The sequence below is a fragment of the Varroa jacobsoni genome, unplaced genomic scaffold (genome assembly GCF_002532875.2).
Source record: "Varroa jacobsoni isolate VJ856 unplaced genomic scaffold, vjacob_1.0 contig00010, whole genome shotgun sequence".
Taxonomy (NCBI): Eukaryota; Metazoa; Arthropoda; class Arachnida; order Mesostigmata; family Varroidae; genus Varroa; species Varroa jacobsoni.
Window position 1 is genome coordinate 26294 of NW_019214395.1, and position 19097 is coordinate 45390.

The 19097-nt window shown below is 40.6% G+C and overlaps 1 protein-coding gene and 1 long non-coding RNA gene across 3 annotated transcripts; one reads left to right on the forward strand and one right to left on the reverse strand.

The window, feature by feature from the left end:
- The first annotated feature begins 2045 nt into the window (after positions 1–2045).
- Pgd (phosphogluconate dehydrogenase) lies at positions 2046–15466 on the forward strand. 2 transcript variants are annotated; one of them, XM_022850870.2, is made up of 8 exons: positions 2046–2259; positions 11240–11460; positions 11771–12030; positions 12246–12402; positions 12648–12863; positions 13458–13722; positions 13970–14192; positions 14852–15466. In XM_022850870.2, exons 1-8 carry the CDS (start codon positions 2246–2248, stop codon positions 14969–14971), a joined length of 1476 nt encoding a protein of 491 aa, XP_022706605.1. In that variant the 5' UTR covers positions 2046–2245; the 3' UTR covers positions 14972–15466. The 2 variants fall into 2 exon arrangements, with proteins under 2 accessions (XP_022706605.1, XP_022706604.1); XM_022850869.2 differs by lacking the exon at positions 2046–2259 and adding an exon at positions 8636–9130.
- On the reverse strand, positions 9486–11228 carry LOC147752111 (uncharacterized). The gene is made up of 2 exons (XR_015314997.1): positions 10970–11228; positions 9486–10585 (listed from the first exon to the last, which is right to left on the reverse strand). It is a non-coding gene; the product is annotated as an uncharacterized LOC147752111 (long non-coding RNA).
- Positions 15467–19097: the final 3631 nt, after the last annotated feature.

Here is a 19097-nt window from a genome sequence, read left to right on the forward strand (position 1 = left end):
CTCAGCTGCGTGACAGAACGTTGCAATGATTTAGCCCGCATACACCATTAGCACTTGCGCACAACCATTAATTAAAAAGAGGAGGGCTTATTGACAACGTTAAGAGATTATAGACAAGTTGTTTGGCTCTCACGCATCTACCAAAACTGGGACCCCTTTTGCCTGTCCCCGTCTGTACCTGATACCAAGATATTTAGCTTTGTGTATTCCGCCAATACGTTTGATGTTTCAGGTCTCTAAAGGCACGTTACGGAAATAGATTGCTGTCTCTATTGCGCACAATATCTGATATAGGCTAGGAGTCTGACTTAAGTTGCTTACTTCTAGACTCATCATGTATTTATTAGTCAAGGTTTAAAGAGGGCTGATCCCATCTGTTGTGTACACGATTAGTACATAAAAGTTTGCCATTCTTAGTAGAAATAACACAGCTGATATTTTGTGAAAAAGGTAAACTCCCAGTAGTTACATGCGACCCTTTTGAAATTAACAGCGACTACGCTATTGATTGTTTTGGGAAATTTTCCAAATATTTCTTACTTCTGCATAGTTTAATTGGTCATTTTCTCGTTAATCATCGAAGCAAGCCTTAGCGGAGATTCCTACAGTAAAAAAAATTGAGTTGACTTTCACTTTCTTAATAAAAGGCTTTTGAATAACTGGATATTTTCAGTGTGTGTCACACGTTCGGTTTTAAGAAGGTATTTACCCAAATAAAAAACTTTAGCACATATTATTATTAACACATACTATTAATTAGTACATATATCATATTAGAACATTATTAACGTAAACATTATGAAAGCAAAACATGTGTGCAAATCTTGGATGATTTTCTAACAAAACAAATCTCCGGTAAAGAGAACTTGCGAGCTATACAGGATCGGCGTACGCGCCCATTCTTGTATCTTTACTTTAGATAATATTGTTTAAAAGTTACGCTTTGAGACAGATGCATTGTAACGAAATATACTTTTCGAGTTTTAAGCCAGCCTCTCCTAAAAACGCTTCTCACTGATGGATCCAGAATGAAGCTTGACCGCAAACAAACTTTACACTCAGAATTTTTGTTTTTCTCTTAGTTTACTTCAACGTATTTTATGCGATAATGCCTGATTAAAGTTACTCACTCTCACGTAATTTCCACCGGTGTCTAGTTGGTGGATACTCCTTGACGTGAAAATTAATCTTATTACTGTTCTATATATTCGAAACGTTGTGTTTGTTTCCTACTAAAGTAGGACTCTTTAAAACGTCTTTGCGAGTGTGGGAGTAAGGCTTTCGTGGGACGAGGAAAATATTAGATATTTATACTGGGTTCATGTCCATTGCTGCCGTGTGTGAACTGCCCACGGAAATGTTTCGCTTCGTCACTATAAAATAAAAAAAACTATAAAAATTGCTAGATCTATTGGTTGCGATTGCGGAACAACCATAGTGTCTCACCTAAAAATTTAAGAATTTCTAATGACATCTTTATGTATAAATAGGTAGAAATAGAACAATTATTTGCTGTATATATATATATATATATATATATATGCCACTATAGAAAGCATACATTTCCATGTGATATACACTCAAAACATAATAATAACCTTTCTTACTTGTTAAATAGTTAACCCTTAAGTTATCAACTCGATGCTTCGAAAGCACCTCCAGATCTTAAAAACCTACTTATTGCTTCGGGCGTACATGTTGATTTTCTAAGGCGTTAAACACTATTTAATTTTTTATACGCATCGTTGTCTAGCCTTGACTATTTTTCCGCATGATATTTTCTGGTGCGGCCGTGCAGACCACCTTGTCTTTCGTCAAGCGACGTCAATAGGATGTGACGTTATATCAGTCACAGTGCCCTCATGTTAACTAGCAGGAATACTGCACACAAATCGAACAAGCACCTCGTTATTGTAGAATAGCAGAAAGTCTGTCTCAATGCCCGTCTGCGCGTAATCCGGTGACGGCGAGGCTGTGGCGCGATTCCCTTTCCGCTGCCAGGTGGCGCCTCGGTCGCTTGTATTGAGTTATTCGGCAGGATCCAACTAACGACCATTTTCCTGTATTGTTCACGTAGATATCAAACGAACTCGTCTCGCAGTGGAACAGTGAAGTGCGGGTTTATTTAATTTTAATTGTATGTTCCTTACCGGACGCAAAACACAAAAAACATTGAAATCGTGTGCCCTTAGTACTTGGTAGTGTATTGTTACAGGCGGAGTTCGACGTGAGTAAGCTTAGTGCCATGTCGGAAGCAACGTGAGTACCCAAGCAAATAATATTCTACAACGATTTAGTGAGTCTTTTCGTTTAATAAGAGGTCTTACTGTTGTTTACACAAATATGAAGTCCGTTTAAGGCTGTCCGGCGTCGAAAACCGCAGTACCTGTTTGGAACATCGATTTCTGCTGAGAATTAACGATGCGCACAAACCTGCCGATCAGCTGGCACGGCAGTATGCGCGAATGTACTGTCAGGCCAATGGCAGAGTAGACTCGTTAAGCAATAGATGAAAAGGCAAAAGGGCCTACCGAAAGAGCCTCGAGTAAACTCTGCTTTGCCTATTGGCGTATGACAGGCCAGTTTCTATGTTCAATGTGGTGGACACGAGTTGATCCATGAAAGAAGTCAGAGGAAGTTAACCAATTTTACAGCAACTTTCATCGCACAATTTGTACAGTCGTTTAAGTTATTTGATGGGTCCGATCAAAGAAAACCTACGCGGGTTTTTGAGAGATAGTAAATGCCTCCTTCACGCTCCAAGATGCTCAAAGGTACAAAACTGTCACCCACAAGACGAGCCCACATCCCGTAACACTGCTCGTCAATTGGGTTTAATGTTAAAAGGCATTAGATAAATTTGTACTACTTATATTCAAGGTTATATCGATCTATTTGAACATATGTGCATAGTGCATAACTTAACAGCATAACAATGTAAATCGCGAGTCAGCTAGTCAGTCTTAGATGACCTAAGACCGCGTTTCAAATATCATGATTTCACCCACCCGTTACAAAAGTACATCAGCGCCAGCTAGTATAGGACGCTCGCATGATTCTGGCGCGATAGAATCACTTCTATTTTTAGATGCCGTTTGTTAGATAACCCGAGATTATTTAGAACAATTTATTTAAAAAAAAATACTAATAAAACGGAAATATATAGCTTAAGCCATGTGTCATATTGCAACTAGATCTAATAAAAGTTACCATCGTCTTAATAAATCTTGTGCTGGGTCTTTACTCTTCCTGGCATCGATACCTAATTGACTTAGAATGGTTTGTTCTCTTTACTACAATCGATACGATACCCTTTCAATTTTGTGTGTTAGCCTCAGCGTAATTCTTTAAGACACATGCAAACAGGCGATCGAGGATTGCAGTAATCCGTATTTCTTTTAAACCGTATTTGTGTAAACGTAAATCAAAATAAACAATTCGGAAGCGACGGTCTATATTACTTAAGTTTTTAATATTACTTTATAGTTATAAGTAATACGAGTCGTTAAATATAAACGTTGCAAAGAACTTGCGGGCTACCTATATTAATGAAATCAACTTCACCAATGATAGATAAATCTGTATAACCATTTTACTCTGATGCAATTATCTGATGAACTGGAAAACACAGCCTGAAAAAGATACTGCTGTCGATGAAAAATTTATTACTCATTATCAAGTATATCTAATCGGTCCTAGTGGCAATGCAGGCTAGGTATCTTATCTGTTCGCGTAAGTGGCAAAGTAGCTGTTAAGCAATGGTGCTCCTAGCTCGACTTTTACCTCATATCGCTGTTTTGCCGGAAATTAAATATCTATATACTGTTCAAAACGTAGTTCATAAATAATACATTGGCGTGCGGAAAATGGCATACAGCTTTCGAATAAAAAATCTGTCGTGCTTAAAGGATGAAGCTCGTCGTATTGACTACGGGATAAATTTTTGTGTCGCCCCTGCTGTATTTATTAGGCTATCATCCGAATAGCGAATCCGGCGGAGCTTGAAATTATTGATTTTTTCAATTTTTTTTTTCATTTTCTGTTTTGAACTACTCGCCAATAGAAGAAACTTGGAGGGCAAGTGCTCTAGAATGTTGGCAATGAAAACCCGGTAAGTTTACGTTAAAGAAAATGACTTCAAAACCGTTCGAAAAACTTTTAGTCCGGAAAATCAATGCTCAGTAGGGGCTAAGGTCTTTGATCGTTGAAGGCCATGGCGGTACGTAAATCCGTGGAAGATTGGTGAAGACGTTAGGCAAATGAACCATAAGCGAAAGTATAGCACGTGAATGGTGCAAACGTTTCAAGAACGGAGATTAAAGTGTTGAAGCAGGTGACCAACTGTCGCATGACCGCAATCCAGGAGGTTTATCATACAACCAGAGCTTGGATTTTATAGGCTTCACAGGCCAACTCTAAGTTTTACATGTAACGAATAAAAGAATTATAACTCAAATACTGAAAATGCGAAAACTAGATAGAAATGGGTTTCCCGCCAATTAACTCCGGGCCAGCTGGGATCTTTGTGCTATTATATATCACATGTAGTTTATGGAACTTCAACCAGCGAAAACCCTCCTGGAGTATACAGCCCATAAATGAGGCATGGTTTAATCTCGACAGGCAGCCATAAAGTAACCAGGTTGATCACAACGTCAGGCTTCATTGCGGTGCCTGAGTTACTCATTAAATTGAGCGAGGAAGGTCAGCTTCAATCGGCATATCCTCCCGACAAGGATGCGAGCAATGACGAAACTTTCCATGTCCTCTGGGCAAGTATAATCCAATATTGATTCACTTCGAGAAGCCCAATTAAATATGGGAACGCAAATGGTAGGTATATATATGGCTGTCCAGAAGCTGCCAGGGCAAGCGAAGAAGTGAGTTAAAAATAGAGGAGGTATTAGAACAGATATTGAAAAATCATTATTTTAGTCTAATTAATGAAGTTCCAAAGTACACGGCACTTCGGCATTCGAATGGATACTGGATTTCATGTTTGCCACTGTGTCTATTAGCTGGTCGAATTATGGCACTGCGATTTCCCAATTAGTTATGTAAATATTAGTTTAAACTCTTCACTTAGTCGTTTCGTGGTACCACCCACCCACCCACCCACCCACCTACTCGCTCGCCTCGAATGACATAGAAACCAACAGAAGCAGTTTGGCAGTCGACGTATTCTTAGACTGTCGTCTATGCCATTCTTAAAGAGCCAATGTCCTTTGACTTCCCTATTGTTTGATATTCGGGGCGGGTCTTCACAAGCATATATATCGAAACGGCGCGAACACGAAAGTCCAGCAGTAATGAAGTTGTTTCCTTCGAATGATGATGGGATATCGAATTCAATGTTCGCGTTAGGAAATCAATCGAATGTAAAACGGAGCGTTGTTATGTGCGTTCGTAGATGTAACCTCAAAAAACAGAATACCTTTTGGCCATCTGGACTTTGTTTATATGAGAGTCTTAGAATGTTTGCGCATATACATTTGCTCTATCGATCGTGTTTTTATAATCAGACATCGATCTCTGTCACAGTTATTTTTGTAATATATTTATTTGCTGAATATGATTTCGTTTCTGGCCGTTTGCGTTTTGGAAGTCTAGCTAATGCATGCGTCACCAGCGTCGTGCGTATATCAACGGACAGAGGTGTAGAAAATTAAACTCTGCGTGTTAATTTGCATGAACTTTTGTTTTTTTTTTCTTATAACAATATGCGTAAGCGAATGCACGTTTATATGGAGTATCTGCATTTAACCGTCGCTATGGTCCTCAAATTGAAGCCTGTGTAGAAGTTTTTGGCGTATTTAATGCGTGCGAGCTTCGCAATCATTATTCCAAGACTCGATGCAATTTCAATTTAGACTACTAATCAGCCATGATCTATATTTATTAGGATCCTATAATACCACTAAAGGCTTCTTCTAAAAGTCTTCGATTAAATGGCCTAAAATAATATTCTACCGTATGGTGAAGTATAATGTCACATGACAATGGAGAACCTGGATTGTCGGAAAGGTGTTGAATTTATCAGATACTTACAGCACTTTAAGATGATACAAGCGAAAAATCTGAAGTACTCGTGCGTGGAAATTAAATTGACGCTGGTCTCCTTCCATAGCATGCAAAACAGGATGTCACAATTATGCTCTATGATATTACCTAAAACACCGATCATGATTGTAGAAGAGCGAATCGTACCGCTGGAGAAAATTGTACGGAGTTTCTCAATTAGCTATTATTACAAATTGTATCAAAAATACTTTTTCCGGTATTTTTTTCCATGCGTTGTCCCGGCACTTGCATTTTCATATCTCATACAGCCTTGCTTATTGACTTCGACGATTGCTCCATATAACTAACTGCAGGAGTTCGTCGTTATGTTTTTGGTCAGTTTATTGGAATTATGGGCCAGGTTATTAAAACCGTCTCTATTATCAATACACCTCATCATACTCGTTACGATTTTGTTTCAGCCAGTGGCTTGTGCTAACTTCCTCACAAAAGCTTATCTGATAAGCCAACGATTCCTATGATTTTTTGATGAGGCTCTGAAATCAGTTTCAGTAGACCATTGACATTTGCATATAGAGCTTGTCGCGCGCGAACTAGACAAATGGTTAACAGTCCATCAAACAATAGGCGTCTTTAGGTCATCAGCTCTAACGAATCCCTTCCAAGCCTACCCACATGGCTGTTAATTTTCAGCATCGACTGTGATAAGCTATAAGTATTTTTATTCAATGATAGGAAAATTAGTATGTCAAGAGTGACCTTCTCAGGACTTGTTCGTACGGAACTGTTGGCTTACTAGCTCTTCGAGCAAGTTTTAGATAGATCGTCGTCTGTCGTTCCGTTACAACTTTTGGCCATTTTCTTTAGAAAGTGATCTTTGTTTAGTGTCGTACACTGGATACACTGGGAATATGGATAGTTCTGCTTCAAAAAACAAGATTTCATATCGTCCTCGTGCAGCGTACATGGAAAATTTTAGGTTATTGTTTTGCTTTCAATTTTAAAATCGCAAACGATGTGGGTAATATTTTTTCTTAGTTGTGCGATTTTTAATACGAGAGGCATGGCCAGGTCGTTTTAATTTTCCTACGACTGCTACCGATACGGTTCGTTTAACGCTTGTTTTCACGGTTTTTCAAGGAAAAATGACTTAGACCATAGATCACATTCTAATAGGTCTTACCTAGGCAGTTGGACAACCAGCGTATAAATACGGATGGTCACAGAACCACCTTGGGCTAACGTGGGATAAGGCAGCTATAGATGGGGTGTCATTAAAAAAAATTTAGTGTCAGGTCTGGATTCGCGTAGAACTTGGGAACCTAATCTTCTTGCGGCTAGCAGAAACGAAATGAAATTTCAAACTACAGGAAGTGTTTATTGATTTTAAGTATGATATTAAATATTGCCTATGTAAAACTTTCTCTTCGATCCAGCTTGAGTAACTTTTTTTTTTCTATTCAATTTAAGGAAGCGCACAAGGATTTCGTAGATCATCGTACCATTTCTTAAATATTTTTGTTGTATAAATGATTGCCTAAAGCGTGGACGAACATAACAAGATTGCCTAATGGAAATGTACGCGTGCTCATAGCAAAGTGTCTTTATCTGAAAATTTTCTGTCTGAACAGGCTTATTAGTAGAAACATTGGTGCCAGGCTTTTTAATTATATATTAATGCTCCGCTAGTTACGACAAATGGAGTGCTGTCTCAGAGATAATCACAGGTAAACCCAAGATACGAAGCTAGCATGGGGGGATTGTGGTCCAGTTGTCATGGGGTTCGATGGTGCTAGTCTACTGGCCATTTTTAAATTAGCCTCTTATTTATTCTCTGCTATCAACAGGCACCTGTGCAATTTACAAGTAAATTTTGCTAGTGGTCAGTGCACCGATTTGTTCCCTACGAAAATTATACGGTGTCCTCCCACTGAACATTTTCCTTTGGCTCACTGTCAACCTATTTTACAAGGTTAAACAGAGCGTTCAACTATTGCGTCATTAGTATTAAGACCTGCTCCGGCCTACGTTTTATTACTGGAAACCACATCACACTACCACTGTGGGCCCTGCGGAAGCCTCGTTATCGCCGACAGGTCATCAGGGGCCCAGTCAGAATTAATTACGATGTTCGACAAACTCTCTGTAGTGTCGACTAATGTGGAGTAAGATCCGTGTACGGATCTGAGGTAGCGTTACAAATCTGTTTGATAAAGGCCAGTTCCGTTGTGTGTTAATTAGACTAATTTCTGTATCTCAGCGCAGTTCGTTCGATCTTAGCAACATAATAACCTTGTGTTGCTAAGGGGGTGTGATTCGCGCACCTGGGCGTATTATTCGATACGCCCACCTGGGCACTCGGTGCCAGCCATAAAATTACAGAAGTAGCCGACTGCAGCATGTGAGTGGTCTAATACTGCATTCGAAGTTTGGTAGACGCCGTATGGTTTCTGCCTGGTTTATTCGGCTACCCGAGCCAAAGATGCTTGACTTAGCGGTCCGCTTGCGGCGCTATCTTCTTTCCTTCAAGGAGAGGCAGTCACCTGCACAGCATTCTTCTCGCCAGCGCGGCCACCTCGTCTAATCGTATGGAACTAACTCATTTCGACTCACCCGTTCTAAGCATAACGTACCTTTGCGATAACAGCGACTGCGCAATTTTGCGGATCTTCGTTGCTCCTAGGCAAAACGGAACGAGCTATCTGCAGGCCAAAAATTTTCCCATCGCAGTCGAAACTAGTAGCAACAAACAACTCCAATATAGAAAAAGAGGCGTTCCAAGACACTGTGCTACCATATGAGAAGAGTTTTCAGTCGAATGCTATATGACATATAAAAAAATTGTGCGGATTATCTGAATATGGACGTTGTACGTGCACGGTACGTTTACCATTGTTTTCAATAAGCTGACAGTGGCGCACGATATACCCGACGGGTGATCTCAGCTGACCTTAGGCGTGATTTAATCTAATAAACTATAACGAACGGACGTTTTGAGCAAACGTGTAGTTCAAGCTCGCAGTCAGTCTTGCCTAGATTATTAGCAAGGAATGGGGGCTGCGCTTTGTACAAAAGACGAGAAGGCCGCGTGCGTGGATTCACAATGTGGGTATGTTAAAATTATAAACAATGGAATAGATCATTTGGATCCGTGTCTATATACATATATATTATTCTATATCACTAAATAATTGAAATAAAGGACCTATCGAAACGATTATTATACAGTTAGTCGCCACTATTGGGAAACTAGTTCTTTGTATCGTTAATAGAGTAAACTTTACAGGTATGTCAAAAGCGTCTTTGCAAATAGTCCAACAAAAGATCGATTGTGTATTTAATTAAAGCGGTCGTTAATATTAACTACAATGGCAATGCCGGTATAGATGAGCACAAGCCCTTCGCGGTGTTTGTCAAATACAAAAACAAAACGGTCGTGTGTATGAAATTTATAGTCACACCTAAGAAAGTGTTTTCGGTCTGTTGCGGATACTATTTAATTACAATCGCCCTACCCACTTTAATCCGTATCTGTATATCAATACTTTTCCAAACAAAATTATCAATATACCACCTCATTCGATCGTCTAAACATGCACATTCGGACCTGCACGCATCATGCTAAGACTTGACCAATGCCACCAGCCATACATACTTCAATTCTGATAAGTTACCATTGCATTTGTATCATAACTGTACACCAGAGAGGGCTGTCTCAAGAGTCGCTGTGCAGCGTGTTTTGTGACTGACGAAAATTCGACGATCCGGTATAGCTAGCTATACGCGCGGCGCGTTCGCCTAAGCGCTTACGCCGCGAGACTTTTATCGCCGTAACTGTTGCTCTCATTATAGCGTTGAACAGTAAACAATGCAACCGGTGATAAACGTTCAATAGAAATGATCTGCTCAGCGCTGACTAGAAAGGTCGGAACCAAAATCCAGAATCTGAGCTAGCGTTATAGTAGTTAACAGACGACAGAGTTGCGGTCGTCTATTGTTCCGTTCACAACTTCTTTTCAAGCGAAGAGAACCAAATGAGTTGTTACTGGATGTACTTGTTGCTTGAACTTGTGTGGTGTTTGCTTGAAACTCCTTCAGCCTTTCGGATTAGGGTACGGTGGACGAAAGGGTGACACGTCGGCTTCCGGCGCGCAAAGAGTGGCCCTGAACAACTACAGAAATTTATGCAAACCACGATATAGTTAGCTTCAGAATTTAACACTAAAACGCTATATTGTTTGCACACTTAATCTTATAGTTTGCTAGGTTTTATCGTAGTACTTTGTAAATACTTGTATATAGTGTATGGGCTACGATATATTTGTTTTAACCACGTTATTGTGGGCCGGACTCGAGCAAGAGAATGAATCGTAACATCGTTCTATTAGAGTTTCGATGAAAGGAGGTACTAAATAATAAATAAACTTGCCTTTTATGATTTGTTCCTTAGTAGTTACACCCAAGCTCATAGCACACAATCAGGCTTATTATATAATTCTGTCTACATGGATTGTAGAATAGACGATGACCGATGCGTCCGTTAATCTAATAGACACTAGCGCATCTATAAGATTAATAGATAATAACAGTATCTCGTTAGAACAATCACGGCTGAAGACAAAGAAAAAACTGAAGAGCTGAAAATAGAAGTTGAATCGGCGTACCTTGCCCCCGCTTACACAAATATTTGCGTATAAGTTTAAGACACGATTATAACGCTTCGAAGAGGGGCAGCCCCTTGTACTCTAAACGACGCCATAACAATTTCCCCTAATGATATCTTTATCTGATCCACGATATAATATTGAACGTTCCTTTAATAACAATATTAATTATTGTGGTGCGACGCTATTGAGGACGTATGAATGACCACATCCTAATCAGTCTGATACAATCACTGAATGTAGCATATATGCAGCATTGATGACAACAATATATTCTTGTATACCATAGAAATAAGTTCTGTCCGAGTGCTAAACATATAGAGCTAAACATATAGAGTCAGTATTAGATCCATACTCACGTGCTTTGTTTTTGTTAGACAAATGACGTACATTTTTTTGTGATCTCATGCAGAAATTAAAATGAGACTGCTTAAACGAGCAACGGATTCAGTTATCGCTGAAGATCCGATTGAGCGTATTTCATACATGAGTGTACATATATATGCTAGCTCGTCACACATATTATAGTTTTAACTGCTGTTTTTATCGTACAGCGGAGATATTGCCCTGATCGGTCTGGCTGTAATGGGGCAAAACCTTATCCTGAACATGAACGATCATGGGTTTACGGTTGTTGCATTTAACCGTACCGTAGCGAAGGTAGATGAGTTTCTTGCTAATGAAGCAAAAGGAACAAAGGTAATTGGAGCTTGCAGTCTTGAGGATATGGTCAGCAAATTGAAGAAACCCAAAAGAGTCATGCTCCTGGTCAAAGGTAGGTTTTACATTTACCCGTGTTATCATTTTTGCGAGTTGTATTACCGTAGAGTACTCGAGTGAATGGCCTGTCTCAGTTTTTGAAGGGCTTTAGTATTGAAGTAAATGAATTGGAGGCGAAGCTGCATTATCCAAAACAATGTTTGCATCTTTGCTTCGACCAGGATACCCAGAAAGACAATGTGCTTTCGTACAACATAGATATGAAATGAAGGAGAACACATTACTTTTCCTGAAATGCTTTCATCTTGTATAGATCATTTTCAGAACGATGCGCTTGATTAACAGCAAACTGAATCTATTTTTAGCTGGATCAGCTGTGGATGATTTCATTCAGAAGCTTATCCCGTTGTTGGAACGGGGCGACATCATTATTGATGGTGGAAACTCGCAATACAATGATACGGAGCGTCGAGTGAAGGAATGCCAGAAGAAAGGAATCCTGTTTGTGGGCTCCGGCGTTTCAGGTGGCGAGGAGGGCGCTCGCTTCGGCCCATCACTGATGCCTGGCGGACATAAAGACGCCTGGCCCCATATCAAGCCTATTTTCCAAAGCGTTGCCGCTAAAGTACGTATGAAACCAAATCAGAATACATCATATTAGACAAGTCCTTTATTGTCCATAAGCAAATAAGTTTTTACATGTAACGAACAACTTTAGCTCTGCTTACTTACTTAGGCTCGATGAAAACAGCTAGGTCAACTCTTTGAAAAGAAGTATATGCTCGGCCACGTTGTGGACCATCAGTTAATTGAACATTATTATACTTGTGACTTGTACAGGTGAGTGATTCGAAAAAAGCCGACCTGTTGGATCCGTGCTGCGATTGGGTTGGTGACGGAGGTTCGGGCCACTACGTAAAAATGGTCCACAATGGCATCGAATATGGAGATATGCAGCTTATCTGTGAAGCTTATCAGATAATGAAGCAGGCCCTTGGTAATTATAATAAATAAATTATTGCAACTATTTTACTACTGCTATAGGAATTTTCAACCGTGTTCTCACATTGAACCTTAGATCATGAGTGGCTAGGCTGTTATTTAGAAGCTGACTTCCTATGTGTGCCTATCGATTTGGAGAGCGTATTAACAAGCTTGATTAATGGAAACTTTACTCCACTCAATCGCCGTTGTCGCTGCTTGTATTTTTGTGTCGACTTTAATTTCCGCCTTTAATCCCAGATATGACTCCTGATGAAATAGCTGACGTTTTTGAAGAATGGAATAAAGGAGAGCTCGATTCATTCCTTATCGAGATTACCAGTAAAATCCTTCGCTACAAGGACGAAAAAGGAGAACCGCTTGTTGAGAAAATTCGCGATACGGCTGGCCAGAAAGGCACAGGGAAATGGACCGCAATTGCTGGACTCGATAAAGGAATTCCTGTTACCCTCATTGGTACGCATTTACCTGCACGGTTTGGTAGACTGTAAAGCGATTAACGATCAACTGTCGGCCATCTCGATGACTGTCAACATTGTAGATCGCTTAGTAAAGTATATAAGTGGTAAGGTAATGAACCCCGCCAGCTCCGAGTTACTGGGAAAATCAGTTTACCGAAAAGGCTAAGCATAACTAATCACTGGCCGATTAAACAAATTCAAATGACCATTGGCTGTTTGGCGTAATGTGTGTTCCGGCTGATCTGTGTTCAACGAGACGGCCCTCGATTGCCGTTGACGATTTTCCAACGCAGTGGGGAACAGCAGCCATGTTCACGAAGACAGTTTTACATGTACAGAAAGATCAATGGAGACTTTAGTTTTTATACGAAAATTTGTTAACACACAAGCAGCGCAGTTTACATTGGCTGGAGAAAGTTAATTAGTTAAATATACGTAAAGATAAGTTGCAATAACTAAATAGAAGATATTGGGATACTGCATTGCCATACAATTTAGGCCAAACTATCACCTACTTAGAAAGCTAGGCCCTTTTGAAATGTTCACAGTTTTCTTCATTGTTGCTCGTTTCATTTTTATGCTTGAACAGCTGAGTCCGTATTTGCGCGCTGTTTGTCGTCATTGAAGAGTGAGCGCTTTGAGGCGTCCCAATTGTTGCGTGGACCCGCTACGACTACTTACGAGGGCGATCGAACTGCGTTCATTGAGAACATTCGAAAGGCACTGTATGCGTCGAAAATTGTTTCTTATGCACAAGGTTTTATGCTTTTCCGCGAAGCAGCTAAAATTTATGGATGGTCGCTTAACTATGGCGGAATCGCTCTCATGTGGCGCGGTGGATGCATCATTCGCAGGTACGCGAACCGAGAACTAAATTGCAAAAGAGTAACTTATCTCTCATGGTGTACATCAATTACTATATAAAACAGAAATTAAGATTCTAGCCAATTAATTTTTACGTTGCCGTACGAGTTCCAACTATCGTGGTTGCAGCGTGAACGGGTCGGTTTAGGCTATGATATGGATACTCTGCCCGAAGGATAACGCAGTTGCCCGATGCCTTAAGTAACTTTAACAATGTGTACTGTACTATTCACGCAGTCGTTTCCTAGAAGATATCAAAAAGGCCTTCGACAAGAACTCTGAGCTGACGAACCTTCTGCTGGATAACTTCTTTACCGAAGCCATTCATCGCTGCCAATCGTCGTGGCGTACGGTCGTAGCTACCGCAGTTCAGCTTGGCATTCCAACACCTTGTTTCTCGACAGCGTTGGCCTTTTATGACGGCTTCCGTTCGGCGCGTGTATCAGCTAACTTAATTCAAGTAAGAATATTAACGCGAACGTCAACTAATAATGGTCGACTTTTTTGCAGGCTGTTTGTCGTAGCGTTTTGAAGATGAGGGTACCAATTGCCACCGGAGTTGCTCAGAGAAACTCGAACGACTAGCCTTTTGGAGACTGTTACATTTTTGGGACCCTTAGCCTTGAATTTAGTTCGCTAGAATATTTTACGAACGACACGCTAACGAGTTCGCATTTGTCAAGCTGGCTACGCACGGTTACCATTAGTTACTTGCGGCTTAAGGAAGAAACATTTTAGAGGGGAGTTTCTAAATTGGATCTGTAATCGCGATCAGTACCGGGTTATGATGAATAATGAAAGAACTATATATTCCTACTTTTCACAGAGCACCCCGTATATAACTCTTAATATTTCTCAGCAGCCTTATCATATTGTGTCTCATAGAAGTGATGTGAGAAAAAATCGCAGACAGAACATTAGTGCCGAAAACGTGAAACATGAAAAGAATAGGTAGCGAAGGAACTTATCTGCCACTAGATATCACGGCTTCGATTACTATGGAAGCACGTAGAAGCTTGCAAGTATTAAATAATACTTTTGTGGAAAGCGTCGATATGACTTACCAAAACGGACGCCTCTAGTACCTTGGCCTAAAACTCTTTTAAAATCTGAATACAGGCCCAACGGGACTTCTTTGGAGCTCACACCTATGAGCTGGAGAACGCTCCAGGTAAATTCGTACATACGAATTGGACAGGAACCGGTGGGAACGTTTCATCGTCGACGTATAACGCTTAAGCATACACATCGACTACCCTATGCGCAATCTGTGTAGAATCCGTTCCTAAACTGATTTAATCTCTGGGGCGTTGTTGTGTTTGACAGAAAAAAAAAACACTTTTGAAAGGACAAGCGCAGCTCCCGTAGAGATCAGTAACTATTACAGTGAACGGACAAAGAAAGAACATTGAAAAAAAAAGAACTAAGTATAGGATTTTCAAGAAAAAAAAGAGGCGCGAAACACTCGTCGACGATCTGTATGATTAGATTTTACTTGTTTCTTTTAGCCATTTAAGGAATGACAAATCTATGACTGGACCCATTGCACCAAAAAAAGGTCAATGATTACCGGACTGTATCAACACTATTAGTCTGTATATACCGGCATTTTACTAGTGAATAATTATTCGAGAATAGAAAACGATCGACGTGACCCGTGCCTTAAATCTCAATGGTCGTGATGCTCAAAATGTCATCTAAAGACAAATAAAACGCGTTTCTCTTTGGCGCAAATTTACGTCGTTTTTTATATTTCATCAAGTTGGCCAGTATAATTGGCCAGACGTAGAACGAAAGAGGTCATAAATATGTGCATGTTTCTTTATGCCGAATCTGAATTAGTGATATAGGTTATAGTCCAGATCTACGGACAAACCAAATGTTGGCTTAATTTGTGTTTTCCCGATATCCGTGCTGTATATGAGCGGTTAGCTCTCCATGCCCTGAAGCACATGCCTATTTATTGTTGAGCTTCTTACTTCTGACCGTAAACCGTATATTTTCATATGTTATTAGCAGTAGTAGTCACTAGGAGACAGATTCTTTCACGTTCGTAATTTAAGGGACGAGAAATTTAGGCAGCACGTGTGTACTCACCGTAAGTATGAGTGACTGCATGAAATTGCGCATGGCCTATTATACATATAATAAGAGATTTAGTATATATTGCTTTAATGCGATTATACATATTATGGGTTATACGTACGATGGGGATTAGGATGTAGAAGTGAGTGCCGGTTATAAAATCGCTGTTATTCAATTCTAAGCCAGTCTTGTCGATAATGAATGATATGATCCTTATGCACAGAGCCGACATTCATTTCATGTCGGGTTCATTCAGATGGCGAACGTATCCGGACGTTGCATAGGCGTGCTCTCTGAATATGAAAGAGAAATAAGGTCTGTATCTGAATGTACTTCATGTGAACTTTGTCGTGAAGTCTACTGCAGAGATAATGTATGATCTTCACCACAACGTCCACCTTAAGAGATCTTATAGAAGTGATTTTCGTCCTTCAAGGTTATCGACAATAAGATGTCGTGTGACATAAGCTTCTGCTTCAGCAGTTTAAGATACTTTACGTAAAGCAACTTTATGAGCGCCTTACTGTACCTAGTCCCTAATGTAGTTTCTGTTCAGGCGTACGAAAATGCGTCGGTCGCATTTATCTCTGTGTCGAATTTATATGAAACCGCTACGTGTTAAAAAGTAAATTTTAAAAGCGATTTGACTGCTCCACAACAACTAAAAGTATCACTGACATCTGAAGTTGATCGGTAGGGAGTTATCGTTAAATTCTATACTGTGTATAGCGCCTGCCCCTTAATACCTGGTGAAAATAATCTGAAAAAAAACTAACGCGGAATCTTTATGAAAGACTACTCTTGTTAAATCCTTTCAGTGTAACTTCCTTTGAACATGAGTTTCCTTAGCAGTCCATATTTCTTTAGTATTCCACGTTTCTCTTACTGATCAATAGGCGTGTATAGCACATCATATAATGTAAAGCCTTCATTTTCTAATCGAAGTTAGGTCTCTTCTTATGAGATAGAGGCAATTCAAGCCGATGCCGACCCACAACTCTAAGACAAGAAGATTGAGAAGGTCAGCCGCGTTTTGAGAGTTTAACAAACGTATCTGTCTTAAAGTTAAAAGGAATGGCACATAGGGATTTTATAGATAGATGTACTAGCGCTGATTCATTCTAGGCTTCACTAAGCTTGGCACATTTGAAAGGAAGACTTTGGAATGGAAGGCGCCTTTAAGACAGTTTTATTGTCTTCAAACGAAAGGCGCTTAGATTCCAGTTCCCTAACTGGCAGTGTAGTAAGCTAGCTACCCTGGCTATGGGTTGTTGTCTTTTCCACCAGGTTCCGCTCGTGGTTGGCGCAGCCAAAACACCTTGATAAAGAAGGGAGAGGTGTTCACTTCCTGCGGTAGAAGGTGAACGGCCTACAGTTCGGAGCTTAGAGGTGGCATAGCTTACAGCTTAGCGGTAGCTGTTCGTCTTTTTATGGACGATCCTGTTGCCACTGCGATGTGCCAGTGGAGTCAACTGACTATCTTATTCCTCGGTGCCATCTCGTCCGTGCTCCCCACTTTCCCGTATTGCATCCCCAGCTAAAATAGAAAGAACCGCTTTTGGCGGTAATTGAGCCCCGAGGCAAATGGTTCCAGCAAAGCGGCGTCAGAACCGCGAGCCAGAACAACGCCGTTTGGATTACCAAAAGCTGGCCCCTTTTCTTTTTACCCTGTTCGCTCTCCTGCGCGATCTCCGCCAGTTAGTCTCCGTTCAGCGTTTTTTTTCGTTCCTTCTTTGCCCCTGTCGCCGCCGCCGGCGCTGCCACAACGGACTCCTGAAATAACAAATGAAAAGTATAACAACAACAGTAGGTGACGTCACGGAGTGCCAAAAGAACTGTAGTGATGAGGCTACTACAGCCACTGACTCTATCGCCGCGCCCGCTGCTCGCTACTCTGCCCGTCGAAATACCGCTCCAAACCGCTGCCGCTTCCATTCTGAGTTCGAGGCGTCGATGGCGGAGCTGCTTTTTTGAAAGAGACTACAACATCGTTGGCCACTTTGAGTTCTTCGGTTATGCCCTCTTTCCAATTTCATACCTCAACATCTTGTTTCATCCTTTCTCGAGCCCTCTACTTGGCAGATTTAATTTGATCTCGCTTGGCGTTTGGGCCTAACACAGTTAGTAGGTTCGCTGTTCGGCTGTTCCCATCGCATAGTCAGATGACAAGCAGTCCATTTGCCCGCTCTTGATCCTGCTGTTGCTGCACCGAAACAGACGCCACTTTTGCCCCCGGTTGTTGCTATCGCTTCCCTCCGTTGAACCTGTGACATCTGCGACATTGGCCGACCGCTTCGGCAGCTGATTGACTGGCCACTTTTCCGCTAATCCAATGGAGCAGCTCTGAACTTTGAACTTCAACCGCATTTAGGATGAACAATAGTAGGGGCGCGGCTAACGGCTCAGAAAGACGCTGCCGGGGTTTCTCGGACTATTTGATTCCTGACCAAACAAAAGGATAGAACGAAAAAATACCACGACCAACGTTGAGAAACATAAGTAAAAAGCCAATTTTCTACAACGGCGACCTTCGTAAATCCACCAGACAGCATAACGATTTTGTTCGACTTGGAGTCCTTGCTTGGAGTCCAAATGCTCTCCCGGTATTTTGATAGAAAAGGAAAAGAGAACCAGACGGCGCAGAATCGGCAAGAGGACACAGACAGGAATGGAAGGGAAGCTTATTTTGTCGCCAGTTTGTTGATTTTCTCTTTCGTTACATTGGGGAGACCCTCACTGCCACTCATGGGCCCAATGCCAACAATGCATAAACAAAGGCATTAATATCCATTTCAACGGATGATGCTGGAATTAGCGACACACTCAATTTTGATAACCCCATCGTTGGCACGCTTTTACATTTACCCATACGCCTTAATCGGCAAGAGAATGAATATACAATATATAAGTTTCATATTGAGATGAATGTCTTACCTCAGTAACGTTTCGTTGAAACAGAGCTTTGCTAAGGTCAAACAAATGTTATGTTGTGAATTACGAGTACATATTTGCTGTTTCAAGAAAAAAATATCAGTATTTAACGCTATACTACGATGATATGCGATATCATCTACTCCAAGTTTGGCCTATAATCGATTTTTCTAGAGTCTCATTTAATATGGATAAATTAAGCTGATATAAAAGAGCCTTTTGTTGTTAAACTGTATTTCGTTCAGAATAGTACTCTACTTTTTTTTTCATTCCTTTACAACAATTTCACGCATCTTGAGGCATTCCACCGTTATCAATCGAATAGTTTGATGTGTGTTAAACGCGTCAT

Bases quoted from the DNA above. Each gene is read 5' to 3' on its own strand.
- Pgd (XM_022850869.2), top strand. From the start codon at position 9,072: ATGGGGGCTGCGCTTTGTACAAAAGACGAGAAGGCCGCGTGCGTGGAT. The intron at 9,131-11,239 runs GTATGTTAAAAT...TTTATCGTACAG, and splicing joins TGCGTGGATTCACAATGTGG to CGGAGATATTGCCCTGATCG. The intron at 12,403-12,647 runs GTAATTATAATA...CTTTAATCCCAG, and splicing joins GATAATGAAGCAGGCCCTTG to ATATGACTCCTGATGAAATA.